At 50.2% G+C, this 18,529-nt stretch overlaps 1 protein-coding gene across 8 annotated transcripts in view; it reads left to right on the top strand.

The window, feature by feature from the left end:
* The window catches only part of smoc1 (SPARC related modular calcium binding 1), a 573,206-nt gene that overhangs the window by 75,704 nt on the left and 478,973 nt on the right, over positions 1-18,529 (top strand). For all 8 annotated transcript variants that reach the window (XM_065004417.1, XM_065004416.1, XM_065004420.1 and 5 more), the window contains exons 2-3: positions 13,419-13,584; positions 13,753-13,836. In XM_065004417.1, the coding sequence (XP_064860489.1) occupies positions 13,419-13,584; positions 13,753-13,836 (250 nt within the window). The remainder of the gene's footprint in view (positions 1-13,418; positions 13,585-13,752; positions 13,837-18,529) is intronic.

An 18,529-nucleotide genomic window follows, 5' to 3' on the forward strand; every position in this document is an offset into this window, starting at 1 on the left:
CTGGCAACTGGTTGATTGACTGGTTGACTGATTTGATTTGATTTGATTGACTGGTCGACTGGGTGACTGGTTGACTGACTGGTTGACTGATTTGATTTGATTTGACTGACTGGTTGACTGATTTACTGACTGACTGGTTGACTGATTTACTGACTGACTGGTTGACTGATTGAATGGTTGACTGATTTACTGATTTACTGACTGGTTGACTGATTTACTGACTGACTGGTTGACTGACTGGTTGACTGATTTACTGATTGGTTGACTGACTGGTTGGCTGACTAACTGGTTGACTGATTGACTGGTTGGTTGACTGATTGACTGGATGACTGGGTGATTGGTTGACTGCCTCGTTGACTGAAAAAACAAAGCCAGAAATATCACATTTACATAAGTATTCAGACCCTTTACTCAGTACTTTGTTGAATAATCTTTGGCCGTGATTACAACCTTCAGTGACTATGTCACTTGTTTTTCCCTGAAGCCACTTGTCTACCAATAGAGGTCCAGGATGGAAACCAGTCTTTGACGTGGTGTGTTTTGTCCTCTATAATTGTGCCCATAGGGAATATGGCCCATAGGGAATATGGCCCATAGGGAATATGGCCCATAGGGAATATGGCCCATAGGGAATAGGGCCCATAGGGAATAGGGCCCATAGGGAATAGTGCCCATAGGGAATAGGGCCCATAGGGAATAGGGCCCATAGGGAATGTGGCCCATAGGGAATAGTGCCCATAGGGAATAGGGCCCATAGGGAATAGGGCCCATAGGGAAAAGGGCCTAATATTGAGTTGCACCCCATTTTTCCCTCAGAACAGCATCAATTCGCCATGGACTCTACAGTGTGTGGAAAGCGTTCCACAGCTACGCTGGTTCATGTTGACTCCAATGCTTCCCGCCGTTGTGTCAAGTTGGCTGGATGTCCTTTGGGTAGTGGACCTTTCTTGATAATCACTGGAAATTGTTGAGTGTGAAAAACCCATCAGAGTTACATTTCTTGACACTACTACCAAACTCCGTTCAAAGCCGCTTTAAATATTTTGTCTTGCCCATTCACCCTCTGAATGGCACAGATACACAATACATGTCTCAAGGTTTAAACACCTCATTCTACACTGATTGAAGCGGATTTAACAAGTGACATCAATCAGGGATCAATAGCTTTCACCTGGATTCACCTGGTCAGGCTGTGTCATGGAAAGAGCAGGTGTTCCTAATGTTTTGTTCAGTCAGTTTATCATATACATTATATACCATTAAAAAACAGTAGACTTCAGGGAAACGTTTTTCACGTTTTTTTTTTTAAGTGTTAAATGAAAACTTTATAGTTAATACAGCAGTTAGAAAGTGAAAAATATTTCTGATGTTTTTCTTCCATCCATCATAAAAGGATAAAAACAAAAAGCATATGGTTGTTGGTTGAATGTGTACCCAAAACTAATACCAACATGCTGAGCTATGTTGGGGCCATGTGGATCCAACACAGTGGGAGCCATGACGCGAAACGTCAATGCAATTTCCACCATTGACCTATAGGGAACGCTACAGACCGAACCCGGGGAATTGCTGAAACGGCATTATATCAGTTTGATGTTCAACGTGAAAAATGATACAAGTGTGCCAATTTTCACGCTTCAATTCCTAATAGAACTCTATGGTAATTATGGAAGCTTATCTACTGGACCAATGTCTTTCTGTTCATTATGACTGTCAAGGGGAGATACTTTAGGGAGGAGAGAAACCCCAGTTAGATTCCTGGAGTGGAGATGAGGAGAACAGGAGAGAGGAGGAGAGAGGGGAAAGGAAGAGAGAAGGGAGAGGGGAGAGGGGGAGAGAGAGGGAGAGAGAGAGGGGGAGAGAGAGGGAAAGGGGAGAGAGAGGGGAGAGGGGGAGAAGAGGGAGAGAGAGAGATGGGAGAGAGAGGGGAGAGAGAGGGGAGAAGAGGAGAGGGGGAGAGAAGGAGAGGGGGAGAGGGGGAGAGGGGGAGAGAGGGAGAGGAGGAGAGGGGGAGAGGAAGAGAGAAGGGAGAGGGGAGAGGGGGAGAGAGGGGGGAGAGAGAGAGGGGGAGAAGAGGAGAGGGGGAGAGAAGGAGAGAGGGAGAGGAGGAGAGAAGAGAGAGGGGAGAGGGGAGAGGGTGGAGAGAGGGAGGGGGGGGAGAGGAGGAGAGAGGGAGAGAGGGAGAGAGGAAGAGAGGGGGAGAGAGTGGAGATGAGGAGAGGAGAACAGGAGAGAGGAGGAGAGAGGGGAGAGGAAGAGAGAGGGGAGAGAAGAGGAGAGGGGGAGGGGGAGAGAGGGAAAGGGGGAGAGGAGGAGAGAGGAGGAGAGCGGGGGAGAGGAGGAGAAGAGAGGAGAGAGGAGCAGAAGAGAGGAGAGGGATAGGGGAGAGAGAGAGTGCAGGAGAGGAGGGGAGAGGAGAGGAAGGATCCCGTTATACAGAATGTTTGCCATTGGATTGATTTTGAGGTGCTTTGAAGATCGCTAAAGTTTCAGCCAAAAGTAGAGGTCAGCTTCTGCGTCATCCAGCCTTCCTTATGCTACCAGGTCTGCGTCATCCAGCCTTCCTTATGCTACCAGGTCTGCTTCCTCCAGCCTTCCTGATTTAAAACATTGCGTTTGTCCCAAACAGCACCATATTCCCTATAAAGTGTACTACATTTGACCAGGGCCCTATGTAGGAAATAGGGTGTCATTTTGGATACATGATTCCGGGGCGCTACTATCCATGCTGTATATGCATTGTAGGCCCTTCAGCTCTGTCTTGGCACATACTGTATACACAGCCTGTACTGTATTACTGGTGTCTGCCATGCAGGTATATTTCAACAGAGGGAGATGGTCTATGTATAACACAGTGCCCCCCTAACAGAGGGAGATGGTCTATACATAACACAGTGCCCCCCTAACAGAGGGAGATGGTCTATCCATAACACAGTGCCCCCCTAACAGAGGGAGATGGTCTATACATAACACAGTGCCCCCCTAACAGAGGGAGATGGTCTATTCATAACACAGTGCCCCCCTAACAGAGGGAGATGGTCTATGTATAACCCTAACTGGCTGTGTTCTCCGGGCCTAACTGGCTGTGTTGTTCCGGGCCTAACTGGCTGTGTTGTTCCAGGTCTAACTGGCTGTGTTGTTCCAGGTCTAACTGGCTGTGTTGTTCCGGGCCTAACTGGCTGTGTTGTTCCGGGCCTAACTGGCTGTTTTGTTCCGGGCCTAACTGGCTGTGTTGTTCCAGGCCTAACTGGCTGTGTTGTTCCGGGCCTAACTGTGCTGGCTGTGTTGTTCCGGGCCTAACTGGCTGTGTTGTTCCAGGTCTAACTGGCTGTGTTCTCCAGGCCTAACTGGCTGTGTTGTTCCAGGCCTAACTGGCTGTGTTGTTCCAGGCCTAACGGGCTGTGTTGTTCCAGGTCTAACTGGCTGTGTTGTTCCAGACCTAACTGTGTTGGGTCTGTTGTTCCGGGCCTAACTGGCCGTGTTGTTCCAGGTCTAACTGTGCTGACTGTGTTCTCCAGGCCTAACTGGCTGTGTTGTTCCAGGTCTAACTGGCTGTGTTCTCCAGGCCTAACTGGCTGTGTTCTCCAGGCCTAACTGGCTGTGTTGTTCCAGGCCTAACTGGCTGTGTTGTTCCAGGTCTAACTGGCTGTGTTGTTCCAGGCCTAACTGGCTGTGTTGGTCCGGGCCTAACTGGCTGTGATGTTCCGGGCCTAACTGCCTGTGTTGTTACAGGCCTGTGTTGTTCCAGGACTAACTGGCTCTGTTGTTCCGGGCCTAACTGTCTGTGTTGTTCCGTGCCTAACTGGCTGTGTTGTTACAGGCCTGTGTTGTTCCAGGCCTAACTGGCTGTGTTGTTCCAGGTCTAACTGGCTGTGTTGTTCCAGGTCTAACTGGCTGTGTTTTTTCCAGGCCTAACTGTGTTGGGTGTGTTGTTCCGGGCCTAACTGGCTGTGTTGTTCCAGACCTAACTGTGTTGGGTCTGTTGTTCCGGGCCTAACTGGCCGTGTTGTTCCAGGTCTAACTGTGCTGACTGTGTTCTCCATGCCTAACTGGCTGTGTTGTTCCAGGTCTAACTGGCTGTGTTCTCCAGGCCTAACTGGCTGTGTTCTCCAGGCCTAACTGGCTGTGTTGTTCCAGGCCTAACTGGCTGTGTTGTTCCAGGTCTAACTGGCTGTGTTGTTCCAGGCCTAACTGGCTGTGTTGGTCCGGGCCTAACTGGCTGTGATGTTCCGGGCCTAACTTGCTGTGTTGTTACAGGCCTGTGTTGTTCCAGGCCTAACTGGCTCTGTTGTTCCGGGCCTAACTGTCTGTGTTGTTCCGTGCCTAACTGGCTGTGTTGTTACAGGCCTGTGTTGTTCCAGGCCTAACTGGCTGTGTTGTTCCAGGTCTAGATGGCTGTGTTGTTCCAGGCCTAACTGGCTGTGTTGTTGGCTGTGTTGTTCCAGGCCTAACTGGCTGTGTTGTTCCAGGCCTAACTGGCTGTGTTGTTCCAGGTCTAACTGGCTGTGTTTTTCCAGGCTGCCTAACTGGCTGTGTTTTCCAGGTTGGGTGTGTTCCAGGCCTAACTGGCTGTGTTGTTCCAGGTCTAACTGGCTGTGTTCTCCAGGCCTAACTGGCTGTGTTGTTCCAGGTCTAACTGGCTGTGTTCTCCAGGCCTAACAGGCTGAGTTGTTCCAGGCCTAACTGGCTGTGTTGTTCCAGGCCTAACTGGCTGTGTTGTTCCGGGCCTAACTGGCTGTGTTGTTCCTGGCCTAACTGGCTGTGTTGTTCCGGGCCTACCTGGCTGTGTTTGTTCCAGGTCTAACTGGCTGTGTTCTCCAGGCCTAACTGGCTGTGTTGTTCCGGGCTTAACTGGCTGTGTTGTTCCAGGTCTAACTGGCTGTGTTCTCCAGGCCTAACTGGCTGTGTTGTTCCGGCCCTAACTGGCTGTGTTGTTCCAGGTCTAACTGGCTGTGTTCTCCAGGCCTAACTGGCTGTGTTGTTCCAGGTCTAACTGGCTGTGTTCTCCAGGCCTAACTGGCTGTGTTGTTCCAGGCCTAACTGGCTGTGTTGTTCCAGGTCTAACTGGCTGTGTTGTTCCAGGCCTAACTGGCTGTGTTGTTCCGGGCCTAATTGGCTGTGATGTTCCGGGCCTAACTGGCTGTGTTACAGGCCTGTGTTGTTCCAGGCCTAACTGGCTGTGTTTTTCCGGGCCTAACTGGCTGTGTTGTTCCGTGCCTAACTGGCTGTGTTGTTACAGGCCTGTGTTGTTCCAGGCCTATCTGGCTGTGTTGTTCCAGGTATAGCTGGCTGTGTTGTTCCAGGCCTAACTGGCTGTGTTGTTCCGGGCCTAACTGCCTGTGATGTTCCGTGCCTAACTGGCTGTGTTACAGGCCTGTGTTGTTCCAGGCCTAACTGGCTGTGTTTTTCCGGGCCTAACTGGCTGTGTTGTTCCGTGCCTAACTGGCTGTGTTGTTACAGGCCTGTGTTGTTCCAGGTCTAGCTGGCTGTGTTGTTCCAGGCCTAACTGGCTGTGTTGTTCCGGGCCTAACTGGCTGTGTTGTTACAGGGCTGTGTTGTTCCAGGCCTAACTGGCTGTGTTGTTCCAGGCCTAACTGGCTGTGTCGTTCCAGGTCTAACTGCCTGTGTTGTTCCAGGCCTAACTGGCTGTGTTGTTACAGGCCTGTGTTGTTCCAGGCCTAACTGGCTGTGTTGTTCCGGGCCTAACTGGCTGTGTTGTTCCAGGTCTAACTGTGCTGACTGTGTTCTCCAGGTCTAACTGGCTGTGTTGTTCCAGGTCTAACTGGCTGTGTTGTTCCGGGCCTAACTGGCTGTGTTTTTCCGGGCCTAACTGGCTGTGTTGTTCCAGGTCTAACTTTCTGTGTTCTCCAGGCCTAACTGGCTGTGTTGTTCCAGGTCTAACTGGCTGTGTTGTTCCGGGCCTAACTGGCTGTGATGCTCCGGGCCTAACTGGCTGTGGTACAGGCCTGTGTTGTTCCAGGCCTAACTGGCTGTGTTTTTCCGGGCCTAACTGGCTGTGTTGTTCCGTGCCTAACTGGCTGTGTTGTTACAGGCCTGTGTTGTTCCAGGCCTAACTGGCTGTGTTGTTACAGGCCTGTGTTGTTCCAGGCCTAACTGGCTGTGTTTTTCCGGGCCTAATTGGCTGTGTTGTTCCAGGTCTAACTGTGCTGATTGTGTTCTCCAGGTCTAACTGGCTGTGTTTTTCCAGGTCTAACTGGCTGTGTTGTTCCGGGCCTAACTGGCTGTGTTTTTCCGGTCCTAACTGGTTGTGTTGTTCCGGGCCTAACTGGCTGTGATGTTCCGGGCCTAACTGGCTGTGTTACAGGCCTGTGTTGTTCCAGGCCTAACTGGCTGTGTTTTTCCGGGCCTAACTGGCTGTGTTGTTCCGTGCCTAACTGGCTGTGTTCTCCAGGCCTAACTGGCTGTGTTGTTCCAGGCCTAACTGGCTGTGTTGTTCCAGGTCTAACTGGCTGTGTTACAGGCCTGTGTTGTTCCAGGCCTAACTGGCTGTGTTTTTCCGGGCCTAACTGGCTGTGTTGTTCCGTGCCTAACTGGCTGTGTTCTCCAGGCCTAACTGGCTGTGTTGTTCCAGGCCTAACTGGCTGTGTTGTTCCAGGTCTAACTGGCTGTGTTGTTCCAGGCCTAACTGGCTGTGTTGGTCCGGGCCTAACTGGCTGTGATGTTCCGGGCCTAACTGCCTGTGTTGTTACAGGCCTGTGTTGTTCCAGGCCTAACTGGCTCTGTTGTTCCGGGCCTAACTGTCTGTGTTGTTCCGTGCCTAACTGGCTGTGTTGTTACAGGCCTGTGTTGTTCCAGGCCTAACTGGCTGTGTTGTTCCAGGTCTAGATGGCTGTGTTGTTCCAGGCCTAACTGGCTGTGTTGTTCCAGGCCTAACTGGCTGTGTTGTTCCAGGTCTAACTGGCTGTGTTGTTCCAGGTCTAACTGGCTGTGTTTTTTCCAGGCCTAACTGTGTTGGGTGTGTTGTTCCGGGCCTAACTGGCTGTGTTGTTCCAGACCTAACTGTGTTGGGTCTGTTGTTCCGGGCCTAACTGGCCGTGTTGTTCCAGGTCTAACTGTGCTGACTGTGTTCTCCAGGCATAACTGGCTGTGTTGTTCCAGGTCTAACTGACTGTGTTCTCCAGGCCTAACTGGCTGTGTTCTCCAGGCCTAACTGGCTGTGTTGTTCCAGGCCTAACTGGCTGTGTTGTTCCAGGTCTAACTGGCTGTGTTGTTCCAGGCCTAACTGGCTGTGTTGGTCCGGGCCTAACTGGCTGTGATGTTCCGGGCCTAACTGCCTGTGTTGTTACAGGCCTGTGTTGTTCCAGGCCTAACTGGCTCTGTTGTTCCGGGCCTAACTGTCTGTGTTGTTCCGTGCCTAACTGGCTGTGTTGTTACAGGCCTGTGTTGTTCCAGGCCTAACTGGCTGTGTTGTTCCAGGTCTAGATGGCTGTGTTGTTCCAGGCCTAAATGGCTGTGTTGTTCCGGGCCTAACTGGCTGTGTTGTTCCAGGCCTAACTGGCTGTGTTGTTCCAGGTCTAACTGGCTGTGTTGTTCCAGGTCTAACTGGCTGTGTTTTTTCCAGGCCTAACTGTGTTGGGTGTGTTGTTCCGGGCCTAACTGGCTGTGTTGTTCCAGGTCTAACTGTGCTGACTGTGTTCTCCAGGCCTAACTGGCTGTGTTGTTCCAGGTCTAACTGGCTGTGTTCTCCAGGCCTAACTGGCTGTGTTGTTCCAGGTCTAACTGGCTGTGTTCTCCAGGCCTAACAGGCTGAGTTGTTCCAGGCCTAACTGGCTGTGTTGTTCCAGGCCTAACTGGCTGTGTTGTTCCGGGCCTAACTGGCTGTGTTGTTCCTGGCCTAACTGGCTGTGTTGTTCCGGGCCTACCTGGCTGTGTTTGTTCCAGGTCTAACTGGCTGTGTTCTCCAGGCCTAACTGGCTGTGTTGTTCCGGGCTTAACTGGCTGTGTTGTTCCAGGTCTAACTGGCTGTGTTCTCCAGGCCTGACTGGCTGTTTTGTTCCGGGCCTAACTGGCTGTGTTGTTCCAGGTCTAACTGGCTGTGTTCTCCAGGCCTAACTGGCTGTGTTGTTCCAGGTCTAACTGGCTGTGTTCTCCAGGCCTAACTGGCTGTGTTGTTCCAGGCCTAACTGGCTGTGTTGTTCCAGGTCTAACTGGCTGTGTTGTTCCAGGCCTAACTGGCTGTGTTGTTCCGGGCCTAATTGGCTGTGATGTTCCGGGCCTAACTGGCTGTGTTACAGGCCTGTGTTGTTCCAGGCCTAACTGGCTGTGTTTTTCCGGGCCTAACTGGCTGTGTTGTTCCGTGCCTAACTGGCTGTGTTGTTACAGGCCTGTGTTGTTCCAGGCCTATCTGGCTGTGTTATTCCAGGTATAGCTGGCTGTGTTGTTCCAGGCCTAACTGGCTGTGTTGTTCCGGGCCTAACTGCCTGTGATGTTCCGTGCCTAACTGGCTGTGTTACAGGCCTGTGTTGTTCCAGGCCTAACTGGCTGTGTTTTTCCGGGCCTAACTGGCTGTGTTGTTCCGTGCCTAACTGGCTGTGTTGTTACAGGCCTGTGTTGTTCCAGGTCTAGCTGGCTGTGTTGTTCCAGGCCTAACTGGCTGTGTTGTTCCGGGCCTAACTGGCTGTGTTGTTACAGGGCTGTGTTGTTCCAGGCCTAACTGGCTGTGTTGTTTCAGGCCTAACTGGCTGTGTCGTTCCAGGTCTAACTGCCTGTGTTGTTCCAGGCCTAACTGGCTGTGTTGTTACAGGCCTGTGTTGTTCCAGGCCTAACTGGCTGTGTTGTTCCGGGCCTAACTGGCTGTGTTGTTCCAGGTCTAACTGTGCTGACTGTGTTCTCCAGGTCTAACTGGCTGTGTTGTTCCAGGTCTAACTGGCTGTGTTGTTCCGGGCCTAACTGGCTGTGTTTTTCCGGGCCTAACTGGCTGTGTTGTTCCGGGCTAACTTTCTGTGTTCTCCAGGCCTAACTGGCTGTGTTGTTCCAGGTCTAACTGGTTGTGTTGTTCCGGGCCTAACTGGCTGTGATGTTCTGGGCCTAACTGGCTGTGTTACAGGCCTGTGTTGTTCCAGGCCTAACTGGCTGTGTTTTTCCGGGCCTAACTGGCTGTGTTGTTCCGTGCCTAACTGGCTGTGTTGTTACAGGCCTGTGTTGTTCCAGGCCTAACTGGCTGTGTTGTTCCAGGTTTCGCTGGCTGTGTTGTTCCAGGCCTAACTGGCTGTGTTGTTCCGGGCCTAACTGGCTGTGTTGTTACAGGGCTGTGTTGTTCCAGGCCTAACTGGCTGTGTTGTTCCGGGCCTAATTGGCTGTGTTGTTCCAGGTCTAACTGCCTGTGTTGTTCCAAGCCTAACTGGCTGTGTTGTTACAGGCCTGTGTTGTTCCAGGCCTAACTGGCTGTGTTGTTCCAGGTCTAACTGCCTGTGTTGTTCCAGGCCTAACTGGCTGTGTTGTTCCAGGTCTAACTGGCTGTGTTGTTCCGGGCCTAACTGGCTGTGTTGTTCCAGGTCTAACTGTGCTAACTGTGTTCTCCAGGTCTAACTGGCTGTGTTGTTACAGGCCTGTGTTGTTCCAGGTCTAGCTGGCTGTGTTGTTCCAGGCCTAACTGGCTGTGTTGTTCCAGGTCTAACTGCCTGTGTTGTTCCAGGCCTAAATGGCTGTGTTGTTCCGGGCCTAACTGGCTGTGTTGTTCCAGGTCTAACTGTGCTGGCTGTGTTCTCCAGGTCTAACTGGCTGTGTTGTTCCAGGTCTAACTGGCTGTCTTCTCCAGGCCTAACTGGGTGTGATGTTCCAGGTCTAACTGGCTGTGTTGTTCCAGGTCTAACTGGCTGTGTTCTCCAGGCCTAACTGGCTGTGTTGTTCCAGGTTTAACTGGCTGTGTTGTTCCGGGCCTAACTGGCTGTGTTGTTCCGGGCTTAACTGGCTGTGTTGTTCCGGGCTTAAGTGGCTGTGTTGTTACAGGCCTGTGTTGTTCCAGGTCTAACTGGCTGTGTTCTCCAGGCCTAACTGGCTGTGTTGTTCCAGGTCTAACTGGCTGTGTTGTTCCGGGCCTAACTGGCTGTGATGTTCCGGGCCTAACTGGCTGTGTTTACAGGCCTGTATTGTTCCAGGCCTAACTGGCTGTGTTGTTCCAGGCCTAACTGGCTGTGTTGTTCCGTGCCTAACTAGCTGTGTTGTTACAGGCCTGTGTTGTTCCAGGCCTAACTGGCTGTGTTGTTCCAGGTCTAACTGGCTGTGTTGTTCCAGGCATAACTGGCTGTGTTGTTCCAGGCCTAACTGGCTGTGTTGTTACAGGCCTGTGTTGTTCCAGGCCTAACTGGCTGTGTTGTTCCAGGTCTAACTAGCTGTGTTGTTCCAGGTCAAACTGCCTGTGTTGTTCCAGGTCTAACTGGCTGTGTTGTTACAGGCCTGTGTTGTTCCAGGCCTAACTGGCTGTGTTGTTCTGGGCCTAACTGGCTGTGTTGTTCCAGGTCTAACTGTGCTGACCGTGTTCTCCAGGTCTAACTGGCTGTGTTGTTCCAGGTCTAACTGGCTGTCTTCTCCAGGCCTAACTGGGTGTGATGTTCCAGGTCTAACTGGCTGTGTTGTTCCAGGTCTAACTGGATGTGTTGTTCCAGGCCTAACTGGCTGTGTTGTTCCAGGTCTAACTGCCTGTGTTGTTCCAGGCCTAACTGGCTGTGTTGTTACAGGCCTTTGTTGTTCCAGGTCTAACTGGCTGTGTTGTTCCGGGCCTAACTGGCTGTGTTGTTCCAGGTCTAACTGTGCCGACTGTGTTCTCCAGGTCTAACTGGCTGTGTTGTTCCAGGTCTAACTGGCTGTGTTCTCCAGGCCTAACTGGCTGTGTTGTTCCAGGTCTAACTGGCTGTGTTGTTCCGGGCCTAACTGGCTGTGATGTTCCGGGCCTAACTGGCTGTGTTGTTCCAGGTCTAACTGCCTGTGTTGTTCCAAGCCTAACTGGCTGTGTTTTTACAGGCCTGTGTTGTTCCAGGCCTAACTGGCTGTGTTGTTCCGGGCCTAATTGGCTGTGTTGTTCCAGGTCTAACTGCCTGTGTTGTTCCAAGCCTAACTGGCTGTGTTGTTACAGGCCTGTGTTGTTCCAGGCCTAACTGGCTGTGTTGTTCCAGGTCTAACTGGCTGTGTTGTTCCAAGCCTAACTGGCTGTGTTGTTACAGGCCTGTGTTGTTCCAGGCCTAACTGGCTGTGTTGTTCCAGGTCTAACTGCCTGTGTTGGGCCTAAGTTCCCTAACTGGCTGGTGTGCTGTTACAGGCCTGTGTTGTTCCAGGCCTAACTGGCTGTGTTGTTCCAGGCCTAACTGGCTGTGTTGTTCCAGGCCTAACTGGCTGTGTTGTTCCAGGTCTAACTGCTAACTGGCTGTGTTGTTACAGGCCTGTGTTGTTCCAGGCCTAACTGGCTGTGTGTTGTTAACTGGCTGTGTTGTTCCAGGCCTAACTGGCTGTGTTGTTCCAGGTCTAACTGGCTGTGCCTAACTGGCTGTGTTTTAGAGGCCTGTGTTGCAGGCATAACTGGCTGTGTTGTTCCATGTCTAACTGTGCTGACTGTGTTCTCCAGGTCTAACTGGCTGTGTTGTTCCAGGTCTAACTGGCTGTCGTCTCCAGGCCTAACTGGGTGTGATGTTCCAGGTCTAACTGGCTGTGTTGTTCCAGGTCTAACTGGCTGTGTTCTCCAGGCCTAACTGGCTGGGTTGTTCCAGGTCTAACTGGCTGTGTTGTTCCGGGCCTAACTGGCTGTTATGTTCCGGGCCTAACTGGCTGTGTTGTTACAGGCCTGTGTTATTACAGGCCTAACTGGCTGTGTTGTTCCAGGCCTAACTGGCTGTGTTGTTCCAGGCCTGTGTTGTTCCAGGCCTGTGTTGTTTCAGGCCTGTGTTGTTACCGGCCTAACTGGCCGTGTTGTTCCAGGCCTGTGTTGTTCCAGGCCTGTGTTGTTACAGGCCTGTGTTGTTACAGGCCTAACTGGCTGTGTTGTTCCAGGCCTGTGTTGTTCCATATCTGTGTTGTTCCAGGCCTGTGTTACAGGCCTAACGGTGTTGGCTGTGTTGTTCTGGGTCTAACTGGCTGTGTTGTTCCAGGTCTAACTGTGCTGGCTGTGTTTGTTCCAGGTCTAACTGGGTGTGTTGTTCCAGGCCTAACTGGCTGTGTTGTTCCAGGCCTAACTGGCTGTGTTGTTCCAGGCCTAACTGTGCTGGCTGTGTTCTCCTGGCCTAACTGTGCTGACTGTGTTCTCCATGCCTAACTGGCTGTGTTCTCCAGGCCTAACTGTGCTTACTGTGTTCTCCAGGCCTAACTGGCTGTGTTGTTCCAGGCCTAACTGTGCTGGCTGTGTTCTCCAGGCCTAACTGTGCTGGCTGTGTTCTCCATGCCTAACTGGCTGTGTTCTCCTGGCCTAACTGTGCTGACTGTGTTCTCCATGCCTAACTGGCTGTGTTCTCCAGGCCTAACTGTGCTTACTGTGTTCTCCAGGCCTAACTGTGCTTACTGTGTTCTCCAGGCCTAACTGTGTTGGCTGTGTTCTCCAGGCCTAACTGTGCTGACTGTGTTCTCCATGCCTAACTGGCTGTGTTCTCCAGGCCTAACTGTGCTTACTGTGTTCTCCAGGCCTAACTGTGCTGGCTGTGTTCTCCAGGCCTAACTGTGCTGACTGTGTTCACCAGGCCTAACTGTGCTGACTGTGTTCTCCATGCCTAACTGGCTGTGTTCTCCAGGCCTAACTGTGCTGGCTGTGTTCTCCAGGCCTAACTGTGCTGACTGTGTTCTCCATGCCTAACTGGCTGTGTTCTCCAGGCCTAACTGTGCTGACTGTGTTCTCCAGGACTAACTGTGCTGGCTGTGTTCTCCAGGCCTAACTGTGTTGGCTGTGTTCTCCAGGCCTAACTGTGCTGGCTGTGACAGTGCTGTTCCACATTAAAATTTAATGTCAGTTGATTTGAATGTTAATGAAAGGCAGACTGAATACTGAACTTCCTGCTTTGCCTCCATGGAGACAGACAGTAGAGATAAATAGAGGACTTGTCTTTGTATCTGTGCCATTATACAGGCTGTGACAGCATGGGCAGCTCCATTGAGGCTATCTCCATTTTGAAGTAGTACATTTTTTTTATTCATGATTGGCAGATCCCTCCCGATGACCCGGTTGGACATGACTCCAACAGGGTCACCAGGAGGTATCAGCCAATGAAGTTCGAACTCTCACCCAGTTGACTTCATTAAAATGGGTGGAAGCCCTGAATCGTTCTGACCATACTAATATGTCCTTTTAACCACTAGAGTCATCTATCATTCTCTATGGGACAGACTCAAAATGGCTGCCAGACAAGTCTACCCATTATGGCATCATTGTGGATGTCCAGCCCATTCTACTCATTGTAATTCTGTGGCGTTTCCCCCGACAGTGGCTGATAGGAGACAGGGAGACCCACTGTGGGATCATCTGTTCCAGGACACAGGGCAAGCCGGTGTGTGGCTCTGATGGACGGAGCTACGATACCGGCTGTGACCTGCAGAGGGCGCGCTGCAAGGACCGTTCTCTGACGCTGGCACACCGCGGACGATGTCGAGGTGAGGCTGAGACCCACGTACATACATTGTGTAGGAGCGCTATTCACACGCGCACACACACAAAGCACACGCACACACACACACACACGCGCACACACACACACACACACACACACACGCACTCACGCGCACACACACACACATTGTGGCTGGTCTTTGGTGTTTCAGGTAAAAACTCGGTGAGGATTGACCAGCTTCCAGTAGTTCCTGCTCCAACATCAGTCTCAGAGGGGAAGAACCTGGAACTGGAAGGTCTGTCTGCCTGTCTGTCTGTCTGTCTGTCTGTCTGTCTGTCTGTCTGTCTGTCTGTCTGTCTGTCTCTAGTAATATTTCTGTCTTTGGGGGCGCTGGTCTAAAGTAGTGCACTATATAGGGAATAGGGCTCTGGTCTAAAGTAGTGCACTATATAGTGAATAGGGTGCCATTTCAGTCAGAGCTGTTGAACTCAAGCCCAGGCCAGGTCCACGTGAACTGCTGGTGATTTGCTGAATCTGAAATCCTACGGGAGGGCTGTGATTGGTTAATGACCTTTTACATGTATAAATGTTATATTTCTTCCAAAGTAACAGAACCCACTCTGCTACCTAGTCTTCTAAAGTAACAGAACCCACTCTGCTACCTAGTCTTCCAAAGTAACAGAACCCACTCTGCTACCTAGTCTTCTAAAGTAACAGAGCCCACTCTGCTACCTAGTCTTCTAAAGTAACAGAACCCACTCTGCTACCTAGTCTTCTAAAGTAACAGAACCCACTCTGCTACATAGTCTTCTAAAGTAACAGAACCCACTCTGCTACCTAGTCTTCTAAAGTAACAGAACCCACTCTGCTACCTAGTCTTCTAAAGTAACAGAACCCACTCTGCTACCTAGTCTTCTAAAGTAACAGAACCCACTCTGTTACCTAGTCTTCTAAAGTAACAGAACCCACTCTGCTACCTAGTCTTCTAAAGTAGCAGAGCCCTTTTCCAATCCTAATGTGGGGTTGAAATAATGAAAAACTATGTACCAAATCTATTAATTTTAAAATGTTGATTACTTCTCCTTGCCATTATCATTCACCTGAAAGACAGCAATTGTTTTACTCACGTATGATTGGGGTTCCTGGGTTGCCGGTTTGCATCGGAGGGAGTCCCTAGAACATCAACATATATATTTAAAATGTTGTTACATTTTTTAAAATATCCTGAGATATACTCCATATTTTAGAGCACACAATAGGGAGTATAATTAGGCCAAGATGTGGTCTGCACCATGTACGGGTCACAGATCATATGGTCTGCACCATGTATGGGTCACAGATCATATGGTCTAATGACTCCAAGATGTGGTCTGCACCATGTACGGGTCACAGATCATATGGTCTGCACCATGTACGGGTCACATATCATATGGTCTAATGACTCCAAGATGTGGTCTGCACCATGTATGGGTCACAGATCATATGGTCTAATGACTCCAAGATGTGGTCTGCACCATGTATGGGTCACAGATCATATGGTCTAATGACTCCAAGATGTGGTCTGCACCATGTATGGGTCACAGATCATATGGTCTAATGACTCCAAGATGTGGTCTGCACCATGTACGGGTCACACATCGTATGGTCTAATGACTCCCAAGATGTGGTCTGCACCATGTATGGGTCACAGATCATATGGTCTGCACCATGTATGGGTCACAGATCATAAGGTCTGCACCATGTACGGGTCACAGATCATATGGTCTAATGACTCCCAAGATGTGGTCTGCACCATGTATGGGTCACAGATCATATGGTCTGCACCATGTATGGGTCACAGATCATATGGTCTGCACCATGTACGGGTCACAGATCATATGGTCTGCACCATGTATGGGTCACAGATAATATGGTCTGTACCATGTATGGGTTACAGATCATATGGTCTGCACCATGTATGGTTCACAGATCATATGGTCTAATGACTCCCAAGATGTGGTCTACACCATGTATGGGTCACAGATCATATGGTCTGCACCATGTATGGGTCACAGATCATATGGTCTGCACCATGTACGGGTCACAGATCATATGGTCTGCACCATGTACGGGTCACAGATCATATGGTCTGCACCATGTATGGGTCACAGATCATATGGTCTGCTCCAATAATGGGTCACAGATCATATGGTCTACACCATGTACGGGTCACAGATCATATGGTCTGCTCCATGTACGGGTCACAGATCATATGGTCTGCACCATGTACGGGTCACAGATCATATGGTCTGCACCATGTATGGGTCACAGATCATATGGTCTGCTCCAATAATGGGTCACAGAGCATATGGTCTGCACCATGTATGGGTCACAGATCATATGGTCTGCTCCATGTATGGGTCACATATCATATGGTCTGCACCATGTATGGGTCACAGATCATATGGTCTGCTCCATGTACGGGTCACAGATCATATGGTCTGCACCATGTACGGGTCACAGATCATATGGTCTGCACCATGTATGGGTCACAGATCATATGGTCTGCACCATGTATGGGTCACAGATCATATGGTCTGCACCATGTATGGGTCACAGATCATATGGTCTGCACCATGTATGGGTCACAGATCATATGGTCTGCACCATGTATGGGTCACAGATCATATGGTCTGCACCATGTATGGGTCACAGATCATATGGTCTGCTCCATGTACGGGTCACAGATCATATGGTCTGCACCATGTACGGGTCACAGATCATATGGTCTGCACCATGTATGGGTCACAGATCATATGGTCTGCTCCATGTACGGGTCACAGATCATATGGTCTGCACCATGTACGGGTCACAGATCATATGGTCTGCACCATGTATGGGTCACAGATCATATGGTCTGCACCATGTATGGGTCACAGATCATATGGCCTGCACCATGTACGGGTCACAGATCATATGGTCTGCACCATGTATGGGTCACAGATCATATGTCCTGCTCCATGTACGGGTCACAGATCATATGGTCTGCACCATGTACGGGTCACAGATCATATGGTCTGCACCATGTATGGGTCACAGATCATATGGTCTGCACCATGTATGGGTCACAGATCATATGGTCTGCTCCATGTACGGGTCACAGATCATATGGTCTTACAGGGAGCATGTATAGGTTTAAAATGAGCTTTAAACATTTTCATTGTGAATCAAATAAAATAAATGTTTTCTGATAGAAATGTACGAAACATGTTAAACAGCTTTCATCCTAGTGAAGTTTTTATGTGAAAATTGACAGAACATTCTGTGATACCAAAATCGTGCCATTTTCCCATGATGCCAAGCAAAGAGGCACTGAGTATGTTTTTAAACGTCTGGAATGTACTGTCAAATTAAGGGTTGAGATTTCAGTATAAAGTAGGTGCACAGAGAGTGTGTGTTGCTAGCAGAGGTGAGCCAGTGGGTTGGGATGTTGTTTCAGTTAATACAAGTACAGATCTAGGATGTTAATTTGAGCCAGTTTGTTACAGCAGAAAGAGTATCCTGCAGCCACAGGAAATGTGAACTATTATGCAGTTAATAATTCATTTACATTTTTGTATGGGTTGATACATTTTTCTTTAGGGGAAATCAAGTCTTAAATTTCAAAGTGGATATAAAACAAACTTTAGAAGCATTTTTAAAACTAAAAAAATACATTACACATTTTAAGAATTCACAGCAACAAAAGACTGATCAAATTAAGGTCCTACCTTTGTATACCTGTTGTGCATGCTGGGACAGTGAATGCAGGTATACCTGTCCTCTGGTTGTGCATGCTGGGACAGTGAATGCAGGTATACCTGTCCTCTGGTTGTGCATGCTGGGACAGTGGATGCAGGTATACCTGTCCTCTGGTTGTGCATGCTGGGACAGTGGATGCAGGTATACCTGTCCTCTGGTTGTGCATGCTGGGACAGTGGATGCAGGTATACCTGTCCTCTGGTTGTGCATGCTGGGACAGTGAATGCAGGTATACCTGTCCTCTGGTTGTGCATGCTGGGACAGTGAATGCAGGTATACCTGTCCTCTGGTTGTGCGTGCTGGGACAGTGGATGCAGGTATACCTGTCCTCTGGTTGTGCATGCTGGGACAGTGAATGCAGGTATACCTGTCCTCTGGTTGTGCATGCTGGGACAGTGGATGCAGGTATACCTGTCCTCTGGTTGTGCATGCTGGGACAGTGGATGCAGGTATACCTGTCCTCTGGTTGTGCATGCTGGGACAGTGGATGCAGGTATACCTGTCCTCTGGTTGTGCATGCTGGGACAGTGAATGCAGGTATACCTGTCCTCTGGTTGTGCATGCTGGGACAGTGGATGCAGGTATACCTGTCCTCTGGTTGTGCATGCTGGGACAGTGGATGCAGGTATACCTGTCCTCTGTTTGTGCATGCTGGGACAGTGGATGCAGGTATACCTGTCCTCTGGTTGTGCATGCTGGGACAGTGGATGCAGGTATACCTGTCCTCTGGTTGTGCATGCTGGGACAGTGAATGCAGGTATACCTGTCCTCTGGTTGTGCGTGCTGGGACAGTGGATGCAGGTATACCTGTCCTCTGGTTGTGCATGCTGGGCCAGTGAATGCAGGTATACCTGTCCTCTGGTTGTGCATGCTGGGACAGTAAATGCAGGTATACCTGTCCTCTGGTTGTGCATGCTGGGACAGTAAATGCAGGTATACCTGTCCTCTGGTTGTGCATGCTGGGACAGTGAATGCAGGTATACCTGTCCTCTGGTTGTGCATGCTGGGACAGTGAATACAGGTATACCTGTCCTCTGGTTGTGCATGCTGGGACAGTGGATGCAGGGCAGGTATACCTGTCCTCTGGTTGTGCATGCTGGGACAGTGGATGCAGGGCAGGTATACCTGTCCTCTGGTTGTGCATGCTGGGACAGTGGATGCAGGGCAGGTGTACCTGTCCTCTGGTTGTGCATGCTGGGACAGTAAAT

The sequence above is a fragment of the Oncorhynchus nerka genome, linkage group LG18, assembly GCF_034236695.1.
Source record: "Oncorhynchus nerka isolate Pitt River linkage group LG18, Oner_Uvic_2.0, whole genome shotgun sequence".
NCBI classification, from domain to species: domain Eukaryota; kingdom Metazoa; phylum Chordata; class Actinopteri; order Salmoniformes; family Salmonidae; genus Oncorhynchus; species Oncorhynchus nerka.